General features: G+C 34.8%; 2 protein-coding genes across 3 annotated transcripts; one reads left to right on the top strand and one right to left on the bottom strand.

Moving 5' to 3' along the window:
- Positions 1-10: 10 nt before the first annotated feature.
- On the bottom strand, positions 11-7,304 carry TADA (tRNA arginine adenosine deaminase). 2 transcript variants are annotated; one of them, XM_028058686.2, is made up of 5 exons: positions 7,026-7,304; positions 2,344-5,980; positions 2,172-2,259; positions 1,629-1,756; positions 11-417 (listed from the first exon to the last, which is right to left on the bottom strand). In XM_028058686.2, exons 2-5 carry the CDS (start codon positions 5,736-5,738, stop codon positions 150-152), a joined length of 3,879 nt encoding a protein of 1,292 aa, XP_027914487.1. In that variant the 5' UTR covers positions 5,739-5,980; positions 7,026-7,304; the 3' UTR covers positions 11-149. The 2 variants fall into 2 exon arrangements, with proteins under 2 accessions (XP_027914487.1, XP_027914486.1); XM_028058685.2 differs by having other exon boundaries at positions 7,052-7,304.
- Positions 7,305-18,123: 10,819 nt separating this feature from the next.
- LOC114174435 (uncharacterized) lies at positions 18,124-19,828 on the top strand. Its single transcript, XM_028059277.1, has 4 exons — positions 18,124-18,471; positions 18,631-18,783; positions 18,877-19,056; positions 19,142-19,828. The coding sequence occupies exons 1-4, from the start codon at positions 18,124-18,126 to the stop codon at positions 19,826-19,828; spliced, it is 1,368 nt and encodes a 455-aa protein (XP_027915078.1).
- Positions 19,829-20,479: the final 651 nt, after the last annotated feature.

Genomic DNA, 20,479 nt, shown 5'->3' with positions numbered 1-20,479 from the left:
CTTGGCAACGTTATTGTTCTTGACAGCTTAACTGATTGAATATTCTAGATAAATCGAACATTGTACTTTTCACAAATGACCACTCATTCAAGTTCAAAAAAATTTTACAGCTCATTTAAAACATGGAAAAATGTGTGCATCAGGTTGTTTTATAAACAGAACATCATGTGGAAAACGTCATGTATCTTGTTGAGTATCTTGGAAGGGTGGTGGTGAGAAACAGGAAGGCGAGAAGGGTCCTTTGGGGTTTCCTCTTTCTTCGTTTTCCTTCTGAGCTGAAAGAATTGCTGCATTGCATCTGCACACTCTGTGGCTAAGACCCCTCTTCTTATTTTCATCTTTGGATGAAATGGATGAACTGGGGCAGGTGGCACACCTCTTGCTTCTGATACATTTTCTCCTCCATCTGGGAAGAGCCTGCAAAAATGGTTCAACAAGGAGCTGTAAGTAATATTTGATGTACTGTGCTTTCAAGAACATTTCATGTGCAGAGCTTTCATGAAAATTTTCAAAAGAGAACTCAATTTTAGTTTGAAGAAATGTAACTCAGCTGACTTTATAGAAAACTAAATTAGAACAAAATTCACATAAAATGTTGAGAACGGGGCTGATACAGAAATGTTTTATAAACATACACTATCATCATGAAATTTGTACTTATACAAATTTTAAGATAGTTACTATAAAAGTCAATAAACTAATCACACGTGATAATTTATGATTAAATGAAATTTAGAAATAATCTTTACACACTATTTGTCTCTATTTTAAAAACCATGCTGTCGGTTTGAACAGAAAATCAGTGAACCAGTCAAGTAAACAGTTCAAATAAACCAGAAAATCAATCAAAAACTAGTTTGAACCAGGTAAATATTAAACACTTAATATAACTTCTTTTCTTTTCCAAAAAGAATAAATAAAAAGTGACCTAATATATTTATTACGCAATAATCTTGTTAATATTAATAAATATGATGAATAATATTGAGATTTCAAGTTAAGTATGATAGCATATTTTATTTTATATCGATTTTAAATGTTAAGAACCTATAATTTGTTCTATTTTAGTTTTTAGCACCATAAAATTATGATCTAATATTTTTAATGTTATTTTATCCATTGTTTAAATATTTAATGCTTATGATAATTTTATGAATACCAATTACATCATGGTTGAACCATTGAACCAGTGCCTTGACTGGTTCAATGAACTGTCTGATTTTAAAAATATAGAAATCATTGCATTTACTTTTTCGGTAAGTGAAACTCATCTTTCTTACTCATTAATGGTGCCTAGATAAAAAAAGTAAGGAATTTGACATAACAAAAAGTTCACAGTAACATCTAAATGTTGAATACCAAATATATGATATGCATTATGATTGAGAGTGCTGTGGTCCTTCTGTTCTTATTATAATATCATTTGTATGTGTGCAATCCCTCATTTTCCAGTAAGCTCTTTTTTTTTTTTTTGTCTCGACCAATTTAACTAAAGTTAACAAACTAAAGGTAAAATAAATGTGGGTAAGACCAATCCAGCCAAATTTAGGTAAAATTAATGAAACATTATTATACCATAAAGCCTTCTACGTAACATAAGCAATAAAAAAAGAACTTTTGCTTCATACCTAATCCAGCTACCATCAGCTCCAAGAAGCTTATTGGGAGCACCCCACACAAGAGTATCTATTCTTGCCTGAAGGATAGCACCAGCACACATAGGGCATGGCTCAAGCGTTACATAAAGTGTGGTGTCCTGAAAATGGCAAAATTTTTTACTTAAACTAATTTATCAAGATTTTGTATAAATAACAGAACTGATAGACATCAAACATTGCACAAGGAAGATTAAGTTACTACTTTCAAGCAATATTTGGTCAGGAAGAACTGAAAGGAGGGAAACGATTCATCTATTAGGACCACAGGTAAGTCTAAAAAGAATAAATACATCACTTTTTTCACTCAAATTCCCCTGTACTAAATATTTCTTTAGGAGATTAAACATGCAATTACAGTCACAATCTCTTTCTCTCTATTGGAACAAGAGCATTATTTTTGGTGACATTATTTATTAATCATGAGCTTAAAATTTATACAGAAACAAAAAAATGAATACGAAAATTTGGGTGTAATATCACAATAACTCTGAATATACTACAAGGAAAACTTACAGATAATCTCCATGTCCGAAGAAGGTTTGAAGCTTCTCGTATACAAATCATCTCTGCATGAGCAGTGGAGTCCCGTAATTCTTCCACTCTGAAACAGATATTTAGAAATAGAATAAAAACCAAGGCAATTACAAAAAAGACGAAGTAATTTTGATATCACAACAACACTTACAAGTTGCATCCTCGAGCAATAATTTTCCCATGCTGCACAAGAACAGCACCAACAGGGACCTCCCATGTATCAGCAGCCTTCTTAGCTTCCAAAAGTGCTTCCTTCATGAACATTTCATCTATTTTCCGCTGTTCAAGTTCACGTTGATAGGCTTCTTCCCAGTCATCAAACCTATCTCTTAAGACTTGCTTGTTCCGTTGAAGCTTCCTTTGCTTTAACTCTCCATCCTTTCTCTCTGAGCCAGACAATTCAGACTGCGAAGGAGCAACAAAATCCTTGACTGGCCCCACTAACTCAGCTCCTCCAGACATGTCAGATCCACCAATTCTTACATTTTCTCCAGCAATAGAAGGCCCTCTTGCAGGTACTGAAATTGGTTCCACGTTTTGTGTGGCAGAAGTAGTGGCTTTCAAATCTTTATTATCTTCAGTCCAACTAGCATTTTCCTCTCCAGAAGTATAAGAGGCACCTACTGACATTGATCCACTTTCCAATGTATTCGGTGATGACGATCCAATTTCAAGATGTTTTCCTTTGTCCTTCAGTTTATTGTCAGAATGTCTACCTGGTTTTAACTTATCATAAATTATGGCTTGAGGCAGTACACTTGTTTCGTCTATGACATTTGTTTTAGTGGTTTCCTCATGCTCCTGCCCAGAAAACCATGTGTCACTTTCGGACTTGTTTGGTGAGTTTCTCTCAGCAGATCTTCCAGCTGATGTGGAGGAACCAGCACGTGAACCCCAGCGTAATCGAACAATATCAGAAATTATACCCCACAAGGACCTCCCACTTCTAGCAACAACTGTTTTCCCGGTTTCTTTGCTGATCTCTGTTTCTTCGGCTACTAGACCTTGTTCAATAGATGGTTCAGTGACATCCCAAATCTCATCAGAAGGACCTTTGGTCCCAGAAAACCGACCAGAATGACTAGAATCATGCTCCTTTGACTGAACATCTTTTTCAGTGCCTTGTTGCCTCAAGCCGTAGATCTGATTACCACCAACTTCAAGTGTCAACCTTGGTCCTATAACTTCTATCTCTTGTGCTTTGGAAGTTGTTACTTCATGCCTGATCCTCTCAGCAAATTCATCCACAAACTGCGTAGATGATTTCTCTGAAAGATCAGCTGAACCAAGAGTATCTGGATGCAAAGCAGAACTTCTTCCTGAATTATCATACAAAGAAGAAGATCCACTTTTTGAAGTTTCAAGGAAGACATTTGGGCTTGCAATTCCTGCAGTGAGTTCAACATGTGCTGAGCCTCCACCCACTTCTGAAGAGGAAGGGATCAACATGGTTGCAGAGCCCCCTTCTTCACCTGCTGCTAACGTAACATGTTTTCCATACCCAGAAACCAAATTCAATGATCCCTGCAAACTGGATTCCTCTCTTGAGGTGGTTTCATCAGAAAGTGATAGATTTGCAATCCTTTCATCAGTTTGGCTAGAACTTTCTCTTGTTCTGACAACTGATGTTGGTTTACTTTTTGGAATGAATCTCACCTTCTCATAAGCTTTTTGAGAACTTGAAACTTGCTTTTCATCACTGGCATAGCCTTCTGATAAAGTGCTGACAAATTCAGATCCTTTCCTGTGTTGGAAACTCTGAGTTGTCCTTTTATCTTTTTGAAGCCATGTACCCCTTGAATCTGAGCTTATGTTCAAATTTTCCTCCATGCTCTTTAATCTAGTTCTAGACTTCAGGATAGATGTATCTTCAACATTAGCTTGTGTAATGATCTTCTCTCCCTTTTGGCGTTGCTGCTCCTCTACTCCCTGAACAGAACTCGAAACATTTTTCCGTTCCATGACCTTCATCTTAGTACTTGAGGTCCGTTCACTGTCTTCAATTCTTAAATTCCCAGTATATTTAAGGGAACTTCTATCTATAAAATCCTTTTGAGAGGTAGAACTAGAGCCAACATTTTTTTTATAAGTATCATTTGTTTCTTGTAAAAGTGTTTCTGATATTGCAAGGCTCCCTTCCCTGCCACTGAATGCGGTCTTTGATTTCAAAATTTCCTTTCCAGGGGTAGAAGTGGAACCAACAATCTTTTCACGTTCATCAGTTGTTTCCTTCAACGGTATTTCTGATATCTCAAGCTTCCCTTCCCTGCCACTGAATTCCTTCTGTGATAACAAACTTGTCTTAACTTCAGTACAATCAGACTCTTGGACATCTATTGATTGATGTTTTCTTCTGTTGACTGTTTGAAGATATGACTTGTTTGTTTTCTTATCCAAATAGTCAATAGTAGATGATTTATCTTCCTCGCTATTGACTTGGTTTTGTGAAATAGACGATCTTTTATGACCAGATTCATGTGTTTTAAATCCTCCCAAATACATATCCTGTTGTTCCCTTGCGGATTCTGTGTTTCGCAGAGTTCCCTGAGTCAGCTTCTTTTCAGACTTCTTCCTTAGGTTCCAATCAATATCCTCACCAAATGCATATTTTTCCTTATTTGAAACACCCAACAGCTTCTTTGAGTCATCCCTTTGCCCCTTGAATTCTTCCTTAACTTGTTCCTTCACTTGTTCCTCCACACCATTTGCTTCGCCCTTCTCATATTCCAGTGACAGTTCTTCCAAACCAATCTCATCCTGAGCTTCCAGCTCACTGCCAAAATCTCCTGATGAGAGAGAATAATAAGATGAACAACTAGATACATTTCTTCGTTTCCTATGGTTTTCACTTTTTGCAAAGGCTTCCCTTTCATTGTCGGGTTTCTTGTATTCTCTTCTCAATTCTATGGTGGATGACTGATGTTGCTTCAAATCTTCTGCTTTCTCTGATTTTACTTTCTCACCTGAATTCAAATGTTCCTCTCTCCTCAAACTTTTTCTAGCTTTCTCAGCTTCCATTCTTTTGGATGAAAACACATCCTTACACTTGCTACAAATGGCAGCGTCTTTATCTGCCTCATCATTCAATAAGCTGAGAACTGCTTCAACATCATCAGAACTAAACGAATGGGAAAATTTTCTCCCTTTTTGTGAGGTAGCACGAATACATCTTCCCTTTATGCTCCGCCTACTAACATCGCAAACAGTTTTCTCATTGACAGAAGAGTTAAGCTCCTGACAATCTCTAAGGAAACCATAAGCTGGCAGCCGGGAAAGGTAATAATCTCCACCACCCAGTATCAACCTTCTAGTTGCTGACAATTGAAGAAGAGCAGATTGCCTCAACCCATTTACAAGACAAGACTTTACAGGTACTCTGTAAGTGGAAGCTGAACAACAATCACAACAACCACAAGATGACAAACAGTATGACGGGGTTCCATCAAATCTTTCGTGACAGAAGTTTGAGTAGCCATTGAAAGATAATGAGAATGTTTCCCTACACCTAACAGCATATACTGTTGGGCTAACATATGCGTTGTACATAGTTGCACACGTCTTCCCACAAGGGTGGGAGAGTGTACCTTGATGAGAGTAGGTTCTTTCAATTACAATTGAGCTCAAACAAGTAGAGAAATCATGTAAGATGCCATAGATTCGAATGCCAAAACGCAGTAGGCCATGATCTGTTAAGTGCTGATATAGCAGTATGCTATGACAAGAATAATCAACATAGTGAATAGCTTCTGGAAAAGACAAGACCTAATATCCACACTCCGCTTTCACACCTGTATCAATAGATACTTCAGCGAAATCAGAATGACAGAGACAGATCAAAATTCAACAACTAAACCAACTTATCTCAGTATTCACGATAATTTAACCTCATAACAGATGGTAACAGAAAACAACAGCAGTATTTTCAAAAAGGGATGCATTCATCACACTTCCGATTGTCTCACTCTCATCTGAGAACTGTCCCAAAATACATATACATAAAGTGTAACATATCAATATTCCGTATTATCAATATTTTTATGTAGAGAACAAGATAAAATGAGCCAAGAACCGAAAGATTAGTCAATCCACGACCTGATGTCCCAACAATTTTAGGTCAAGCAAACAAGAAGGATCAGCACCAAGTTTCATTCTGCAAAGAGGCAGTTTTTATAGGTACTAGCATCCCAAAAATTCAGATTTGCAGTTCATGCATATTCATCACATATGTTTTATGCCAAAAAGTATAATAAACTCAGAAAACTTGTTTAAAAAGATCTAAACACAATCAAAGCTTCTCAAATTGTACCATCAAACACATCAAACAAGTTCAGTAATAATATTATCCAACCATAAAGAAATAATCAATACAATATTACACAGAACTTCTGTAAACAGAAATAATTCAGATGAACCCATCAATAAAATTAAGCAAGCATCCCACAGATTCAAGCTCAACTTTCACACAAGTTCACTCATTAGCTAAATCCCCAGAAAACCCATCCTCTGACACTCAGATTCCCAAAAGCTTCAACCCAACACACAGATACCCATCTATACTTCACACAATTCCACGGCAGTTGAGTACCCCAGTTTCACACAACGAACAAAATGCCCAAATCTAGTAATCACAACCTTCTGTTCATGTAATTAAACCATCATCAACACAGAACAATCGTCTTGCACTTCAAAATTTAGAATCTTTTTTCACTGTAATGAGACCAACCATTGACCTCCATACTTTTCCATCACCCCTCTACAATTTAACTGTTTACTTGGTCAATGCACAACGAAAGAGAAAAGAAGAAACAACAAAAGTGCAGAAAAGAGGTGTACATGAGCAAGAGAGGGAAATGTGAGACCTTGAACTGCGATGGGGGTGTGTGGTTTTCCTTAGCTCAACACACGAAGAGAAGATTTATGAGAACTGAGATTTGCACGACGGTCAGTGAGAGAACGAAGAAAGAGAGAGAAATTAGATGAGATTGGGAAACCAAGAAAACGGAGTGAGGGAAGTAGTTTGAAGTTTGTCTTGGATTTGGATGTGTTCTTGAGAGCACGCAGAAGTTAGTTTGGGACAGAACAGAACAGAATCATTAAACCACGGCGTGTTTCCTTCCCGCACACCCACTTCTTTTTACTTGCACCCTCATCATTTAATGAAAATTTTACCCTTGCAAGTTTTGTCTGAAGCTAGGCTGCACCTTCCTTGAATGTTAACCTTTTTTTCAAGTTTTAAAATATAACTAAGTCAAAAGGATTGATAGTGGGCTTTTCTTCTCGCAACCCCACAATATTTTTACACACCCCTTCAAATTTTTAAAATAAACATTTTTCTTTTGGAATATATATTCTATAACTTTTCAAAAACAAGCTTTTCGAAATTTTTGAAACAAGTTTTCTGAAATGAAATTTCAGGAATGCAAATTGTAGAACAGAATTTCGAAATGAATGAAATATATTCTAGAATAAGTTTTCTGAAATTAAGATTTAATGTCTTTTGGAATGAATTTTTTGAAATATTTTACACGATATTTATTTTGAAAGAAACTTTCCAAAATACATAAAATATATTTCAGAAAAAAATACTTTATAGAATGAGTTTTTTTTTTCACACTTTCACTTTTCTTATTGTCCTGTACCATTCTTCCACTTTTCTTTTTTCTCTGCAACAAGTGGTGATAACAATGACAAGGAGAACAACAGTTGTGGAACACCAGTGATGGTGGTGCAATGGCGAAAGACGTTTGAGTCTTTTCATTATCATGGGGTGTAGTTAGTAATTGTGGAGATACTTGAAGCAATAATCTTTATAGTCTAAAAAATCTTTTGAAACCCATGATGCTCAAGTATATACTATTTAAAAAATTTCAAAATTATATTAAATGTGAACTTTTTATATTACAAATTATATATTAAATATAACAAAAAAGTTGTATTTTCAATTCAACCATCTAAAATAAAGTATTTTATTATTAATATAGAGCATTAAATTTAGAAGGTTATTAACAACAATTGAAGAATACCTACATTAGGATTTTGTAAAAATACTCATGGAACAAGTATTTTAGAATTGAGTAGTGATAATTTTAGGTTAAATATTCTCCAATGAGTAATAAGTAAGGCGTTTATATTTAATGGTTATAAATTACTAATACTTTCCTTTGATTATAATTGTTGCATGTTTACTCATGAGATATCATATTTAGGGAGTATTTCATTGATATGTCTAGGTAATCTATTATTTGAATTAAGCCAACTCGCACACGATGTATACTTAGCTCGCATAGTCCTAGAATGTGGTCGTCAAATACTTAGCTTTCGAACAAGCCATAGTTGAGGATGATAAGGAACTCAATCAATTCTTGGTATATTTTTACTTTCTTCCCTAACTTCACCCTTCTTTTTCCCCTTTGCAAATTAACCATTGATTATTAATTATTATTTTTCATTATTCTTCTTTTAATTTCTCCTCCTATCTCTTTGTGGTTGTAATTGAGGACTTTCACTTTTTTCACAACAAATCTAATTTTAAATTAGCTATTTGAACATTTTTTAAGACATGGAAAAGGTTTCTTGATTTAAGAATGAAATTCTTTAAATTATGTCAGATGTAGAATTATGGTTATTAATTAATATATTGATATGTGAAATTTTATATATATATATATAATATTATTGGATTATGAAATTATAAATATAGTGAATAGTAATAAATAATAAAATAGTTTATTAAAGAATTATTTATGATAGTGATATTTATAAATGTCATAATATAATGTGAATTATGATATTTTTAAATGTCGTTGTTTTCATTAGATTTGTTTTCCACTAAGTAAATAACGTCATATTTTAACTATCATTTAACTTCAACATGCCATACTATACTATGTGGTGGCAAGAACTACAACATTTTTGAAAAACGCTACACGCGTAAATAACAACATTTGAAAACGTTGTGATATATAAAATTAAGCATCACAACTTACATGATTTTTGTAATGGTATAGTCAAAAAAAGGAGTGGACTACACTAATATATTCTTACAATAGTGACAAAAATCAATTGCGTATTTGAGAATATATATATATATATATATATATATATATATATATATATATATATATATATATATATATATATATTCATATGAAACAAACGAAATATCAAATAACTAAGATGAATACCATAATCACCCCTTTTAGTGCATATAAATCATATACTAGAAGTTTGAATCAATGATCCCTACGATCAAAAGGATTTTAAGACAAACATAAAATTGAATTAAACAAAGCAAAACTATAACCAAATTGAATTAGACAAGAATTGGGCATAAATCAAAAGAGAAAAAAAAATAATACATGAACTAAACAATAAGAATGAAAAGAAGAAAGTGGGTGGACTTTCGAAGATAAAAGAAGATGAGTCATATGAAGATGGAGAAAGTTATTAGAAAAGAATGGACAAATTAGCTAAACCAAGAGGATGAGTGAATGGTTTTGAAACCTTTTCACATCAAAGGTTTCCTTTCTTTACATTCTTTTTAAAACACTTTCAATTTGAGAACTCAATGCAATTAAATTTGATAATCAAGATTCAAATAAAATTAGATAGTTATACAATTAAAGAAGATAAAGCGTGAATAAGAAAACACAAGAAGATTGTATATTGGTTCAAATCCATTAATATTACATTTAGTCTTAAAAAGTCAACCTTAAAATAATTGGTTCTAATATAAAATAATTGAGCAAAAATATTTTTTCTTCTAAACTATAAGCTCATTTGAGCCAAAATTAAAGACGAAATCAAGGTTATCTTAAGTTTTGGATATCTTTTCTATTTTCGCCTTAGCAAACATATAAAGAAAATAAGCCTCAAAAGTAGAGTTAATCTAATTTTCAACTATATTTTCAAAAAAATTTCAATAATACTACTTATAAATAATTTATATGATCAATCTAAACCATGATTTGCTCAAGCATCACCTTTTATTGATATCAATTCAACCTTGGTCCCTTAACTAAAGCTATGCATATTTATGCTCTTATTAATTCCATAAACTATCACAAGGAAATATATGGAAATTTAATCTACTCATATAAACCATGTTCAAAACTTAATTCAAGAAAACTATATAATTCACATGCACATTCTAGTCTTTAGATCAATATATTAATAAGATTATCCAATTCAGAATTTGATAAACAAGCATTTATCAAACAACACTCAATAACATTCAAGTGCAAGCATTCAAACAATTTCCCAATGAATCGCAACTCTTGCACAAATATCAAAATCTAGTGACCAGGTCACTTTCACCTTCAGATCATCTATCCTAAGATTCTATCAAAAACACAAATAACTTCCCTTACCTATAATCCTTTAGTTCAATTCCTATGTCAAGCACAAATTTACTCAAAATATAGGGACATAGAGCTAGGTATCCAAACATAACCAAATTTCAATATATGGTAAAATAAGTTGAAAAAGCCACTTTTCTTAACTGACCTATCAAGATTGATGACAAAAACATATGAAAAGTAAGAGAAATAGGAATCCATAGAGTAAATAGAAACTTACTCTATTTCAAAACTATATGGGTAGAAATGCCTCTGACTCATCAACTACTATGAGGTGTGATTAGATTATGAAAGAGGTAAAGTATAGAGGAAAAACTTTAGAGAAAATGGAGAGAGAGATATTTTAGAGAAAGGGGATGAAAGAAAAGAGAAAGGAAATGGATGCGAGAGGTGAGCGTCACATTGTAACTATTTTTCAAATTTCAATGAGAATAATAAATTAAAAACTTGAAATAGTCGATTAAATATTTCTAAAGTTTCTTTAAATCAACATTTTTTTAACTCTATAAATACAATCTTGGTCTCATTCTTTTATACAATGAATACTATTGAGAAACACAAATTCTATTAATATGTTTTGAGTTATTTTTGTTTACTAAGAGTTCTTTCAAATTTTATGAGATTTAAAAAGATTGTGTTGTGTTGATTTTATCGACCTTGTGTAATGCTTCTCCAGTGATCTTTGATACATTCTTTCCTTATTGTAAACTTGTCAGAATTTTCTAGTATAAATTCCCTAGTGTAATCAATAGTTTATCTGATATGTATCCTCCTGGAGTGTTCCTAGGATTGAACGTATCGTCTAGAGTATGTTCAAGAGTTGATATTGTATTTGCTAGTTGTGTTGAGTTTGTAAGTTGCTTGTGATTGCCTTGTACAAACTTAGAAGATAATGGAATCCCATTATTTTAAGGTTGATTAAGATTCGATGTTAGATCATTTGTAATTCAACCCGGTATAAATTTTTATACAATCTTTCTCTTCCTTTGTTTTTTTTCTAATATTTTATTAATCTTAATTCTTAAATTAGTGGCATTCAATTTTTCAAATTGAATAAAATTTCAAAAGAACTTAAGAAAGGAAAAAACTTTTAAAATAATTTAAAATTCAATTCACCCCTCTTGATTTAGCTAAGCTATCAATTCTTTTATGTTAGTGTATTTAAGCTATCAATTCTTTTGTGTTAGTGTATTTGTTGTTTAATCTTAGCCTATATCATTAAGGAATTGTGTACTTTACTTGAAAATACATTGTCACTCAAAGTTATAAGTGACTTTATATACTTATTATTGACATTAAGTGGTACCTATAATACTTGTGAAAAAGAGTTAGACATAATTTAAGTTTGAGGTAAACTAATGTAAAAAAATTGAGTTATTAATGTTGTTATATGCTACACATTATATTAGTTTTCTCAAAAAAGTTCAATAATCAACATATTTATTAATAATTTTTTTAAAAAAATTTAATTATCATTTGATTATCTCTTTGAAAACCTTTGTAAACATCTTGGGAAAATCTTTTTATTAAAGCATAAAGTGATCCCATAATAGATTATTTTCCGAAAAACAAATTAAAATATTTTTAAACTCTATTTAAACATTTATCTCTCTTTTTTCATACTTTTATCTAATATATTGTTCATTACATATATTAGTATTCTTAAAATTTAAAGATCTTTAATATTATGTCTAAAAAGTTAATATTTATTTAAGAACTCAAATAATGATTTGATTTAGCGAAAATTAATAGTTAAAAAAAAAACACTTCAATTCACACATCTCAAAAGCTCATAAACTTCATTTACACTTAAACAAAACAGCTACTTAGTTTAACTAAACTTATTAAATTAATTTTTTTTATTCAAATTGAATTACATTACACTTTTAATTTTAAAAATAGTAATGTTTAACTGTCTCAAATGAATACAAAATCAAATTATAATTGATATAAAGGTACATAAGTATAATATTGTTATACATAAAAATGTTTAATTTAAATATAAATAAAAACTAATCATACTTATAAATCGAATTTCGAGATTAAAAATATTAATTTGTTCTTTTTATTTATTTTTTAATTGTTACTCATAACGTAATCAATAGATTGCAATTATTTACAAAGTAGTTTCTCATAATTTAATTATAATATAATTTTACAATATATGTTATTATATAAAAGTTGTTCTAACGTAAATGAGATAATTCTTCTTATTATTTTAAAAATTCATATTTATCAATTTTGTTTTGAAGTTTTTTTATAAGAAATACTAATAAATTTTGTTATGAAAAAAAATTGTAAGAAATTGTTATCAATTTTTTTGCAAAATATTTTGTATAAAATACTTTTCGCAAAAACAATTGTAAGAAATACTTACGAATTTTATAATTTTATAATTTTATAGAGAATAATTATCCATGAAGGAACTACTTGTCAATTAAAAATTTAGAAAAAAATGATAAAAAAAGTTTGCAAAATATTTTAACAAATTTGCAAGAAAAGTTGTATATAATATAAAAAATTCTAGTAATGTCTATAATCACTAGTAATATCAAACAATTCTTCTTACATCATATTTCTTTCACGATTTGGACATGTAACTCTGTAATTAAGTAGGATCATCCTACTAATTAAAGTATTACAAATTAATAATTAAGTATAATTAGAGTTATAAGTATATAACATGTATTTACGGTCCTCCATGAAAAATCATAATTTAAGACTTTTATATACATACAATTTCCATAAATCAGGAGGATCTACAATACAAAATCTATATACCTAGCCTATAAGTACTCATTATTTAATCCACAACAGTCTCACCAGTGTTCATCTCTCCCACTTGCACTACCCTCTACTCATGTACAATATATGATTATCACATAAAAGATAAAACTACCCCAGCATAAATGTAAGGGTAAGCTAATGGAATTTTAAAAATTTATAATTATATCAACACACTAATTCAACCATCCAATATACAATGATACCATTAAATCACAATTTACCATTCATTAAGACATTGTCATGACTTAGACTCAATTCTGGAATAACATGTATTGAGTCGAATACTTATGAAGTCTTGCACCTATCACATAATCTTACAAAGTACTACAAAAATTGGCCTTGGTTCCGCTCAGTCTAAAATCCCCCATGACATGGTTAGTTCATTATAGCATAGCCAAAAATATGCCCCTGCATCAAATCCCACTATAGGAATCTCCTTCAACTCTCACCACCTAAACTTCATTCTCTATACGAGTCTGTGAGTTTAGTATAGTTAGGATGACTTCACCCTCTGGCTCATACTCAATACATACCCTAACACTGGACAGTGTGACCATTCTCCTTAGAGTTATCCACAATCATACAATGCACACAAATAACCACACTTCAAATTTACAAACTCATACAATAATCAGGAACTTATCACCATCACTACTATAACCTTATTTTTCCTTCTCATTCATACATGTCCATCCATAAAACATAATAGTTAATCCATTTGTTGCTTAACACAATACCCAAACTCTATGCAACCTAATAACATACACCTTTACCAAAACCTATCTTCCTTCCATGTGGTCACTATATTCCAACATTTTAAAACCACATTCCATTAAAGCAACATCGCAATCACCAATAAAAAACTCATATTTCCATCATAACATCTCATCCAACCATCACAAAATTGCTTAGCGAATTTCTTTATTGCTTAGTAAATCCTTCTTGGAATAAAGTCCACATAGTGGCAATTAGGCGAATGAAACAAAGAATTTTTTTTTTAGCATGACACTTAACATCACTACACCAGTTCCCAACACTTAGACTATTGCCCAACAAGCCAAGCTTGGCACCCAATGCTTAGGCCACTGAATTTGAATTTCCAGGTAGCGCCCAACGATCCGAGAGTGCCACCCAACGCCCAACCCCTGTGAAGTGTGTAAGACCCGTGAAATTAATTAATTAAATAATTAATTAATTAATAAATGCGAGTAGAAAGAGCCTTTATGGCATTAATTATTGTTTGGTGTGACGTGGAAAAGTACTAGCTTATGTGATTTAGAGTACTTGATTTGTGTGAGAGGACTTGGGTTCGAGTCCTGTGTATGCCAATTATGTGTTGTATGGTTTATTATAAATTTTTTTGTTGACATGAGAAGCCTAGGTGGTTTGCTTCTTGAAGATCTGTTGAAATTTTAATCTGTTGAATGACTTTTTAACAGGTTAAAAGGTTGGCTACAGTAGTCTTAAACTGCAACAAATTCAATCAGTTGATTTAGTTTTTAATCGATTGATTTCACTTAAGTCAAGTGAAATCAACCGATTGATTTGAAAATCAACCTGTTGAATTTCGTAACAGTTTGACTATAAAAGCTGTGATTTTCGAAAGAGAGGTTTGTTGATCATTTTAGAGCACGATTTGGTTTTGGAAACTTGTGGAAACTCTGTCCTTCGTGATCATAGGTGTTGCAGCTGTTGAGGATTGATCTTGGATCAATTCTTGGAGCTTTTGGCTTGGTTTGAAGCTTGGAGAAAGTGGTTTATGGTAGGCAAGGTTGTGCTACCACTAAGGTTTAATCTTTCTCAAGCTTTGTGTGTGTGTCTGGTGGTTTTCCAAGTCTGCAAGAGGGTTCTTGCTGTGCTGATGTGATTCTTGTGTGATTTAAGAGTCTTTTGTGATGTTTTTGCATATTTTGGAAGTGTATGGGTGGATTCTTTGTAAAACTTTTGAAATAGTGCAAAGTCAAGCTAAGGTTGCCTTGACAAACTGGATGTAGCTCAGGTTTGAGTGAACTAGTATAAAAATTCGTGGTGTCCTCTCTTCTCTAACCTTTCTCTCTTGCATTTTCATTTTAAAGTTTCAAGAACTTGTGCTTTAATAATCTTTTTCATGTTCTTGCATGTTTTCATAGCATCTGAAGCATTGAGCATGTTTGTATAATCATTTGGAACTGATCTTGATCATTCTTGAGCATTGTTTCTGGTTTAAAATTCAAATTCGCATTTCTGCATTTTTCCCAGTATTTCAGTCGACTGTTTTTCAATTTCGATTGATTATACCAAAACAGAATCTGTTTAGTAAAATCAATCTGTTAACTCTGTTTTTGATCGATTGAAAGTGTATAGTTCAGTACTGTTTGCATCCTAACTTGGTGATCTATTTGATTCAATCAAAGGTGGTTTTTAGCTTGCAAAGATAGCCTAAATTTTTAACTAGCCAATTCAACCCACCCCTTCTTGGCTTTTCAACCATTTCAAAACTAACAATTTTGATAATGTAATTGTGAATGGTGAGTGATAGTATAATCATAAGATTATAATGGTTATCACCAAATGTGATTTGGCATAGTGATGGGCATAAAGTAAGCTTTATTTTTGCTAACTATTAGTTGTGGTTTGAATGTGAAGAGGCAGAGAAAACCTAGCAGAAGGGTAACCATTAGGTGCTGAAAAATCATCCAACTAAGGGACTTGAATAGCCATTAAGCCCACACATTTGCATTAAACCACCTTAAGGAACTTATAAAAGGAAGAATTTAAGGGGGAATAGGGTTTTTGCAATTTGGTTAGTTCACCTATAGAGAGGAGCACGAAATTGAGGCTGTGAGGTGAGGTTTTGGGTGTGTAAGGGGCTGAATTGAGAGAGAGTCTGTGGCAAATCATTGGCAAACCAAGGAATCCCACTTTTCTTCCCAAATTCAATCAAATATTCAGGTTAGGGGAGTTGTACTTTGTGTATGTAAATAAGCTGTTAAGTGCTATGATTTTGAGCCATTGGTGTCTCAATTGATTTCTGTTTGATTGGGAAAATTCGTACCTTATGTGCTGTGATTGTGAATTGGAGTATTTGAGGTTGGGGTGCATAATTATGTATGGGTAATATGTTGTGAGATGAGGGTTTTGATATTTCAGGCTATTGATGATTGCATATTCGAATTTGGTTGTCCATATGTGTAGAAAGCATGGTTCTGAGTGTTACTTGCCATTACAACTGCGTTGGTATTGATTGAATGTTTTGTGGTATATTTTTGGGTTGGTTTGGCATTGTTTTGGGTAAACCATATGCGTCACAGAGAGGGAACTCTGCAAGTCTCACCTAAGCGAGTCCATCTCGTCTAAGCGAGAGTTGCAGAACCTCGTTTCTGGTGTGGTTCGCGCTGCTCACTCAAGCGAACTGGTTCAGAGTTGAGTGACGCCTAGTCTCGCTTAGGCGAGAATGACTCGCCTAAGCGAGGTCGCGAGGAAACTTGGGTGCTTTGAGCGCGACATCTCGCCCAGGCAAGAGGTATTGGGGTTTTGAGCGACTCAGTCACTCGCTCGGGTGATATTTTGAGCGATGTTATTGCTCGCCCAGGCGAGGGAATCTCACCTAAGCGAGATAATGTGATGTTGTTGCTGTTTTAAGCTCGCTCAGGTGAGGTGAGCTAGCGTAAGCGAAGCTGAGGGCTTAGCTTAGGCGAGTGTCCCTGACTTAAGCGAGTTTATGTGAACTTTTCATGTTTGTGTGAACTTGTGTGTGTGATATGACTACTTTTCCTAAGTATAGGAAGTATATGCATGTGTTGTAGTGTTTGGGCTTGACGGACTAAGTCCAATAGGGGTCTGGGATGTGCTTGATGGTTGGACACATGATGGGCATGAAACTGGTTGAGTTCCCGTCGGCTACTATTGGGCGAGGAGTCCTTATTATGGTGATTGCATGTGTAAGGCGCACGATGGACAATGAACTGTTATGTTCCCGTCGGCTACTATTGGGCGAGGAGTCTATAGTATGGTGATTGTGTGCGTGCCAGGGTCCAAGTATGAGACTTGGATGTTTTACTACAGCGAGGAGTCTGTAGGGCAGGACTATGAGCGGGATAGACTCATAGGGTTGGACCACGAATGAGTTAGTTTCGTGGGAGCACAGGGAAGTCCCAAGACCTAGTTCATGGATATGACACATGAAGGACTATGAGGTCATGGTTGGGTTATTTGAAAAGCTTGAAATATTAGTTATGTTATTTTGGGATGGGGACATGTTTAATTCATGTATCTGTTTTATATATATTGTGCATAGCTCACCCTTTCTGTGTGTGTGTGGCGATGATCGGATAACTTGTTATCCGAGAGCAGATGATTTGACAGGTGGGCCAGGAGATGCTTAGACTCGGAGCGAGGGCTAGCATGGGATTTTGTATATATGTTTATTATTTTAGTTTTAAGATAATTATGTAACCATTTTGGGAGCCATTGGATTTATTTTAGTTTTATAATTATGGACTCCTGGTTTATGACACGTACATTAAAAGTTTTAAATTTTTCGCGTTTTTTGGGAAATGGTTTTATAATAAATGTGGTATTTATGCTATTTCAGTATTTATTTATTAAATATTAGTAATATTCCTTAGGGATGTTACAATTGGTATTAGTTTTGAAAATATTTTTAAATATTTTGGGGCTAGTGGGGAGTGAGCTTATCGATGTGGTTGTTTGTTGCATGTTTGTGTGTTGAATGTTGAAAAGATGTGTGTGGTTTTGTTTGACTAAGCGACTGATTTTTAACAGTTGTAATGTGGCGTATCCAGTCTATGGCTACTAACAGGAGGAGGGGGAGTAGTGGTGCTGATGACATCGCTGAGGTGATTCACCGGATGGTGGATGCGATGCAGCCACCCGTAGCAGTGCAGCCTAGGACGACGATTGCACCAATCAGGGTGCCGACCGTGGAGGATTTCTTGCGCCACAAGCCAGCAGAATTCACTGGCAAGGCCTCCCCTGATGAAGTGGATGCATGGCTTCGCAAATGTGAGAAGATCTTCAAAGTGATGAACTACGAAGATGAGCAGAAGTTGTTGTTCACTTCTTACCTACTGAATGAGGATGTTGAATATTGGTGGACAGACATGCAACAACAGATGGAGACTAGGGAAGAGCTAGTGTCTTGGGCCAACTTCAGGACTCGTTTCCTAGAGAAGTACTTTCCAGATACAACAAGATAGGACAAGGAGGCTGAATTCCTGGCATTGCAGCAAGGAGACATGACAGTGCAGGAGTATGTTAACAAATTTGAGCACTTGGCGAGGTATTCCTCATAGAAGATCACCGAGGAGTGGAAATGTTTAAAGTTTAAACAAGGACTCAAACTTGAGCTGAAGAGGGTGGTAACCCCTTTGAGAGAGAGAAGGTTTCCTGTCTTGGTGGAACATGCCAAGAGTGCGGAGCACCTTGAGAAGGGACCTGGTCCAATTGTGAGCCGACATCAGAAAAATGTCGTTGAGGCTAGGCAGATGAAAAAGCCTTATAGCAGACCACAGACATCCCAAGGTCCCTCTTGCTAATAGTGTGGTGGACCCCATCTGAAGAGGAACTGTCCTCAGTTGGCAGGCGGAGTAGGAGGGTCAGGCGACCGTCGCAAGTGCTTTATATGCGACAAACCGGGACACTTCGCCAACAATTGCCTAGAAAAGAAGAGTCCTGGCGCGAAGAAACCAGCAACATCGCCAGCAGAGAGAGCTAAAGCGGTTGGTTGGGTCTTTGCATTGACCTCCACAGAGGGCTACTAAATCAGGTAATCTCATTCTAGAACCATGCTTATTGTTGGGTCAGATAGTTTTGGTGTTGTTCGATTCTGGGGCAACACATTCTTTCATTGCTAATGCATGTGTGGGGAGATTGAATTTGGTGAAACGCGATTTGGGATGTGAGTTGCTTGTTTCAACTCCCTCCTCAGGTCAAGTGGCTACCAATTCAGTTTGCGCTGGGTGTTCAATGGAAGTGACAGGTCGTAGATTCAAGGTCAACTTGGTGTGCTTGCCTTTGGAGGGACTGGATGTAATCTTGGGGATGGACTGGCTGTCTAACAATCACATCATAATTGATTGTGGACGGCGCAGTTTGGTATTCCTAGAACATGAGGGATTGGAGCTAAGCTCGGCTCAGAGGGTGATAAACGAAGTACAAGCCGAAGCCACCTACTTTATGATAGTGGCTCATGCAGAGAAGATCAGTGTGATTCCAGTAGTGGAGGAGTATGCTGATGTGTTTCCAAATGAAATACCAGAGTTGCCACCGAGTAGGGATGTGGATTTCACCATCGATCTTATCCTTGGAGTTGGCCCAGTGTCCATGGCGCCCTATAGAATGGCCCCAACGGAGTTGGCTGAGTTGAAGAAGCAAATAGAAGATTTGCTTGAGAAGAAGTTCATCCGGCCGAGTGCATCACCTTGGGGAGCACCGGTACTACTAGTAAAGAAAAAGGACGACAGTTCGAGGTTGTGCGTTGATTACCATTAGTTGAATAAGCTGACCATAAAGAATAAGTATCCACTACCGAGGATAGATGATCTGTTGGATCAGCTGAGGGGAGCCACAGTGTTCTCTAAGATTGACTTGAGGTCTGGATATCATCAGATCTTAGTCAAACCAGAGGATGTGTAGAAGACGGCGTTCAGGCCACGCTACGGGCATTACGAGTATGTAGTGATGCCGTTCAGGGTGGAAAATGCTCTTGTTATTTTCATGGATTACATGAACAGAATATTCCGACCGTACTTGGATCAGTTTGTGGTCGTGTTTATTGACGTCATACTGATATACTCGGAGAGTCAGGATGAACACGTAGAGCATCTGAGAGTGGTGCTGGGAATTCTCAGAGAGCATAAATTATATGGGAAGTTGTTGAAGTGTGAGTTTTGGCTGGAGGAGGTACAATTCTTGGGCCATGTAATCTCAGCCCAAGGAATAGCGGTGGACCCAGCGAAGATTGAAACAGTGGTAAAGTGGGAGAGACCGCAGACAGTTACTGCGGTGAGAAGCTTCTTGGGTCTGGTTAGTTATTACAGGCATTTTGTGGAAGGATTCTCCAAGATGGTGAGTCCATTGACTCAACTCACCAAGAAGGACCAGCCGTTTTCTTGGATAGATGAGTGTGAAGTTTGTTTTGAG

The sequence above is a fragment of the Vigna unguiculata genome, chromosome 2 (genome assembly GCF_037176805.1).
Source record: "Vigna unguiculata cultivar grain cowpea cultivar isolate G323 ecotype 2 chromosome 2, ASM3717680v1, whole genome shotgun sequence".
NCBI lineage: Eukaryota > Viridiplantae > Streptophyta > Magnoliopsida > Fabales > Fabaceae > Vigna > Vigna unguiculata.
The sequence above is the reverse complement of the archived record's forward strand: the minus strand, read 5'-3'. Positions and strand labels throughout refer to the sequence as shown.